Source organism: Tetrao urogallus (assembly GCF_951394365.1).
Source record: "Tetrao urogallus genome assembly, chromosome: 2".
In the NCBI taxonomy this organism is placed as follows: domain Eukaryota; kingdom Metazoa; phylum Chordata; class Aves; order Galliformes; family Phasianidae; genus Tetrao; species Tetrao urogallus.
The window spans coordinates 36,892,359-36,899,049 of NC_136814.1; the positions used below are offsets into that span (position 1 = coordinate 36,892,359).

The following is a 6,691-nucleotide window of genomic DNA, read 5'->3' on the forward strand; positions in this document are numbered from 1 at the left end:
GTCTTGGGACTGAACTCAATCAACAAATATTTATTCCTAAAATTTTGATAGGTCAAAGATTCTTTTCAACTCATCTTTCTTAAAATTCAAAGACTGACAGAATGTAAATACAAAAATATAGAATAAATACTAAGGTTTGCAAACACATACCAATTATGATTCTAAACAATGACATACAAATCTTTATAATAAACATCTGGAAAAAAAAAGTAAGGCCTCAACTGAATATCAATTAGTTGCAGTGCTTTTCAATTGTTCAAATTATTGCAGAAGGACCTAGAAATATCTGCAACTCAAGAAATACAAGACTTAAGAAAGTTTTATTGTTGTTTTCAAGTCTGGTTGGTTGTTTTTTTTTTGTTTGTTTGTTTTTTTTGTTTGTTTTTAAGTCTAACTGAAGATATGGAAATAATAAAATCTGTTTGCAAATTTCTAATGAACACATATAAACTGTTTCATTCTCTGTGCCACACATTAATATTCCAGGAAAAAAAGAACATGGAAGCATACATACTCATTAGAAAGCCTTTTGTTCCCTATGGAAAGGTCTGCTTCAGGCAGCCACATTTAACAGCCCTTTAATACACAATTACAGAAACATGCACCTAGAATTCAAATCTGTCCTACTTAGATGCATTTTCACTACTACCTGAGGAGGAGAAAAGGAAAAAATATCTACAATTAACAGAAATGCAGCAGCAACACAAGACAAAAAGGAATATTAAAAAAACGCTAAGTGACATTAGAAACAAAGACACAAATGCTATGGTCATCTAACCAGAAAGGTCAAATCTGTTCATTCTTTTTCACTTGGCTACCTAGCACTCACTTCCCTAATCCCTAAAGAGACAGGAGAGCTAGAAGCTTACGGGGAGCACAGAGACCAAATTCTGCTTCCTTCTGCTGTCAAGAGACAGAACTACCTACCTTGTGTATGTCACAGATTATATCAGGCTGAGTTATGCTCAGAAGGTCATTATTGCCTTTCAGAGGCTTGGAATGATCTTTAAATTCATGCCCTCGGAAATCTCCTTCTGCCAGAGCATGCTGCTGGATCATAGTACCCATGCCTCCATCTAAAATCATTATGCGCTCCTGCAGAACTGATGCAATTTCGTCTTCCACACTTTCCTGGTTATATGCTGCAAGAAAAGAAATCCAGTATTTAAGCAACTTTGAAATTCCTAATCTATACACTTGAATAACCTGAGTTCTTTCCGTTTAAGAAAGAATAAAATAACTAATCCTATACTGAAATCAAACACTATTTGCTTTATCCCACCTAGAGCTCCAATCACATCATCAGCTGCATCTATCTACGTAGAATTACACTCAATGGGTCTTTCACCTCAGTACAGTCATCTGCATAGAGTTGGCCACAGAAATATCAGTATGAGCAGTACACAAGGGCATACATCAAGCTCTCATATAAACTAGTTTCCAACACTGAGAAGCACAATAACTTCAACTAGAGTGACAACTGAACAACGCAGAACTGCTTCTTGGTACCAAACACCATACTGTAAGTAACACACAAGTGCCAACCAGAAGGCAGGACCAAGGAAAAGCAATTCTTCAACTGAGTCCAAAATTCACAAAAAGCTACAGGACCTCTTTCTTGCATTAGAATAGTAAATAATGATTTTGCACTTGTGTTAGTGAACAGATGCTACAATACACAAACAGATAAGAGCCAGATAATATTCTGCACAACCACAAGATCTCTGCAGCAATGACAGAATAAAACTAATCTGACTAACCATGTGCTGATTATAAGATGTTGGATTGGGAAATTTTTGTTCAGTGTTTTCTCATTGTTATCACTGAAGTAGAAAACAACTGAAGTTTCAGAATAATTATTAGAGATGAAGATACAGTATTCTAATGCTTTATGATCTAAATGAAAGCCCAGCCCAAATATAATACAGAAATTCAAAACCATAAATAAAACCACAATAAAAAACTATATATTGCCCACGATAACACAAAATCAAGTAATCCAACTCCTGCTCTTAGACTCCTCCTATTTTTCTACAAGCATGTTGATGAGTGAAGCACAATTGTTCATCCTCTTTCATTCAGCTTGTGTTTGCTTACTCTGAGCAAACACCTGTTTTGCATTTTTTTGATAACATGTTACATTATCATCAAAACACTTGCAAAAAACATCATTTCTGAAACACAAATATGTCCTTATATCTCATCACAACTCACAGGCGGGAGTACTTAATAATCATTGTACCTACTAATGACTTTGAATCTTTCCTTCTGAATTCTTGTAGTGCAACTTCTGTTTTGACACCAGTATTACTCAAAATAAATAATGCTACAGAGAAGATGAGGCCCAGGGTCAAGTATTACAAGGTTATATTTATACAAAAACCAAGGAAGACCTGCTCTAAATCAGCTCTCCCAAAAAGAGAAGCCAAATAAAATTTTCAAGTGAACATGTTTGTTATAACAAGTATGAAGCAACTGAAGGGAAGATAAAAGTACCAAAAGGAAAAAACACCTCACCCTCAAGTAGAAATTTTGAACACCAAACAGGCAGGCTTAGCAGCTTCCTACACAAAAGCTTAAACCTATTCATATTAAACTATCAAATTATTCATGAAAATAAAGTCAATCTTCAACCTAAAGTCTTTCAAAAGCAAGACCCAAATACTGCATATCAGAAAGCGCGCCTGCACTGCAGACTCATATGAAATGTAACTCTTTCACATCAAGAGAGCTGTAACCCAATGAGACACACGTGAGAGCTTGCTTTCACTTTAAAGTGGTCCCAAGGTCAGTGATACAACATGGAGACCACTACAGCCTCACCAGCTGTACCATGCCATTGCAGTCTCCCCCTCCTCCATGCCACAGGCCTTTGCCCCTCGTACCCTTTGCTTCTCTCTCACACACTGGGAAGCACACGGACATTCAGCCATCCCTTTGGTTTTGGACCCTGCACCTCACGCAGCCCACTTTGCTTTCTATACAGCTTGCTTAGCTGAAGATACACAACTATAGCGTCCTGTTTTCTACCCATAGCAGCAGTTTTCTGCTTAATCTCTGCTCCCAAGGCTGAAAAGAGCCTTACTCTGAGAAGCTTGTAAAACCTGTACCTCTTCAGGAGTATCTTAAAGAGGCTACAGAAAATAGTGTGGGAATCATGATGGTGGCTGCCACTGCCAGACAGATTTCATGCTACAAAAGCATGGCACAACTTCAAGTTCTTTAAAATCCATTTCACCTATCCTTGCTAAGGGTCAACCCTTCATCCATTAGGAAACCCACACTGCTTTGAGACGTGCTCTGGCACACAGACAATGCAATTTTCAAGTCAGAAATAAAGTCTACTGACAAATCCAAGGAGAGCCCAGAAATCAGGCAGGATCAATTCATAAAAATGCTAGAAAGTGCTGAACTCTATCCCTGGGAGAAAAGCGAGGCTGGCAGTCAGCTCTACTAAACCAAGAACCATCCTCCTCATTCAACATTCAACTCTCATAATTCCCCTCTCAAAAAGAGTCAGGATGCAAGAGCCGGCTAGAGAATAAATGAAAAAAATGCTTGGAGATATTCCTAAGCAAAGGAAATCAGTCTGTTCTTGCTGTTTCCTTTTTATTACTTTCTTTTATTTACAAGCCCTATTCCTACCTCAAATTGCTCAGCCAGAAGTTGGGGGGGAAAAAAAGCATTTTTATGAAGATCACTGGGGAGCCTTAGAAAATTGGTTCCCTCTTTATTCAGATTTGTCATATGAACAAGGGAGTCGCTAGTCTGGAAAGAAAATGAAACCAGCTAAAGCAACTTTTATCACTTCTAGACATTACCAAGTAATTTTGCCCAACACTTGAGACGTCTCCCCAGTACAGCTGTCTACTTTTACAGTTGTTCTGTGACTAAAAGATATAAGCTTTGCCCATTTGTAACCTAACATTTCCAAATGCAGCAGCTCAACAGCCCCAGGGATGAAACAAGACATTCCTTCAATTTGCCTAAAAACACTTTTTTTTTCTGATGCCTGCTACGATTTTCAAAAGGCACTTTTTATTATTTATGCACTTATGTTATAAATCTATTAGCATAAAGCCATTTGGCAACAAGTCCCTGGGAAGAAATAAAGGATTACAATTTGCTTCCAATGTTTTAAATACCCAACCAAGTTGTGAAAGTAGACATTTTATCACTTCATTGTGAAACAATATGAATTAAGGAATTACAAGGAGATTTAGACACTTAAAACACCATTCACTAGTTTGACCAGGTTCTGCCCTAATCAGCAGAGCAGCTACAAATTGTTTATTTTAATTCAACAAACTAACACTGACTCACAAAGGTCTCAGCAAGCTTTCTCCACCATTCAAACAGTATATTAAAAAGCATGCAGAAAAACACCAACCATAGACAACAGCAGCTAGAAAGACCGCTCCTGCTATTAGCCTGCCAAAAACAACTGATGACAATTTTGTAATCACTCGCTGTTTGATTAATTAAATCTTCCTCAGCTGGATGCCCTGTGGCAGCACTGAGTTTCACGAACCATAGCAAGAGTCAGCAGACAGGTTCTCAGCAGTAACCTATTGTTAACTTATTTGTTACCCCTCCTACCCAAGCAGGGTCTCACTGCATGGCGTGCCCTGCTGCTGAAGAGACAGGGAGAACACGCATCCTTTGCTGCACTACCAAATATACTCATCATCAACTACTGCCTTATGACTGCGCAGTGTGGATCCACAAACATTCCCACAGGCAGCTTTTGTTTCCATCTGAAACAGGACTTTCCTCCAACAGCCATTGTTCTCAAACATTAGAAAATCACCAAACTATAGAATCATTAGGGTTGGAAAAGACCTCTGAGACCACTCAGTTTGACTGTCAGCCCACCGCCACCACGGCCACTAACCACATCCCTCAGTGCCACACCTCCACATTACCTGAACACCTCCAGGGATGGTGACTCCACCACTGCCCTGGGCAGACCATTTCATTTTCTCACCACTCTTTCTAAGAAGAAACGTTTCCCAATATCCAATATCTGAACTTCTCTTAGCACAACTTGAGACCATTACCTCTTGTCCTGTTGCTGTCACACAGCCTCCTTTCATGCAGTTGTAGGGAGCAATCAGGTCTCACCTGTGCCTCCTCCAGACTAAACAATCCCAGCTTCCTAAGCTCCTAAGACTTGTGATCCAGATCCTTCACCAGTTCTGATGCCCTTCTCTGGATACACTCGGGGCATCAATGTCTTTCTTGTTGTGAGGGGCCCAAAACTGAAAACAACGTGCAAGATGTGGCCTCACCAGAGCTGTGTGCAGGGGGGACGGTCACCTCCCTGCTGCTTCTGGATGCATTATTTCTGATACAAACCAGGATGCCCTGGGCTTTCTCGACTACCTGGGCGCACTGCTGGCTCACGTTCAGCTGAGTGTAAACCAACACCCCCGGATCCTTTTCCTCCATGCAGCCTTCCAGCCACTCTGCCCCAAGCCTGTAGCATTGCCTGGGATTGTTGCGACCAAAGCACGCGACCCAGCACTTGCTCTTGGATACACAGCTGGACTCAGCTCAGGCTGCTGAAAAACCCCTTCCCGTTTTCCGTTTCAGCCACGCGTAGGTTCTGCGGCGGCAGGACAGCGATGCTGTGACAGCACCCAGCACGTGGCAAAGCTGTAAGCAGACAGAGGAACTCGGGCAGCCGGCGAGTAGAACGGCGGCAGGCCTGCTCAGCACCACCCAGAGCACAGCAGGGGCTGCACAGCCGATTCCCTGAAAAGGATTATAAGGGAGAGAGCCCGGCATCCCTGCACAGAGCAGAAAGCGGTGGCAGGCAGAACTGCCCATTTAAAAATACTCCAACGCCAAAAGGGGCTGATTTTACTTCCCCTCCGCTTTTAATATCTTCCTTAACCCAGGAAATGCGACTTGTGGCTTAGAACCAAGGAACAGCTGCGAGCACGCCCAGGCTTCGCTACAAAGCGGCAGCCTCAGAAGGCGGGCTCTGTTTTCCATTTTTAGTTTGTTCCCGACCGAACTCCATCCGGCGGCACGGGACAGGTCTGGGCGCAGCCCCTCCGAGACACCGGCACGCACGGAAGCGACCGACAGCTTTCCGGAACGAGCGCCCTCACCAGCTCCATCTCCGCTCCGCTCGCGGCCGGGCTGAGCGCTCAGGGCAGCCGCACGTACCCGGCCCGCTCGGAGCGGCACGAGTACGCCAGCGGCGGCCCCCAGGCTGCCGCCGCGCCCCCTAGCGGGCGAAACAGCTGCACGTGCCCGGCTCCGCAACCCGGCCCCCCGCGGCCCCCCGCCGTCGCCGCTCCCCGCCCCGCACAGCGCACGCGCCCGTTACCCGGCGGGTCCGCGGCTACGCGCGCCATGCTGCCGGCACGACGCAGCCCGTCGGGCGAGCACGAGCCGTGGGGCCGCCGCGCCACCCCCTGACGCGCGAGCCCCGCCCTGAGCGGGGCGGCCGCTGCAACCGTTAGCGCGGCCGTTAGCCGCTTCGCGCGCCCGCAGTCTCTCGCTTTTCGGGGGTCAGGCGGAGGTCTGCCACGGGAATGAGGCAACGGCCGCCGCTGTTGCAGCAAACGGGCTAAAAGCCAGGCTGAGGGATTGGCTTGCTTCCACTCTGCGGCTCTGCTCGGGGCTGGATGGGGAAAACGTCCCCCCCTCCCATCCGGCTTTCCTCGTAGCGTTACGT

General features: G+C 44.5%; 1 protein-coding gene across 1 annotated transcript in view; it reads right to left on the reverse strand.

Annotated features, from left to right (window-relative positions):
• The window catches only part of MTR (5-methyltetrahydrofolate-homocysteine methyltransferase), a gene marked incomplete at both ends in the record, with an annotated part of 45,784 nt that extends 39,416 nt beyond the window's left edge, over positions 1-6,368 (reverse strand). Inside the window, 2 exons of the mRNA XM_079550088.1 lie at positions 928-1,142; positions 6,341-6,368. Of these exons, the coding sequence (XP_079406214.1) occupies positions 928-1,142; positions 6,341-6,368 (243 nt within the window). The remainder of the gene's footprint in view (positions 1-927; positions 1,143-6,340) is intronic.
• Between the last annotated feature and the right edge of the window lie 323 nt (positions 6,369-6,691).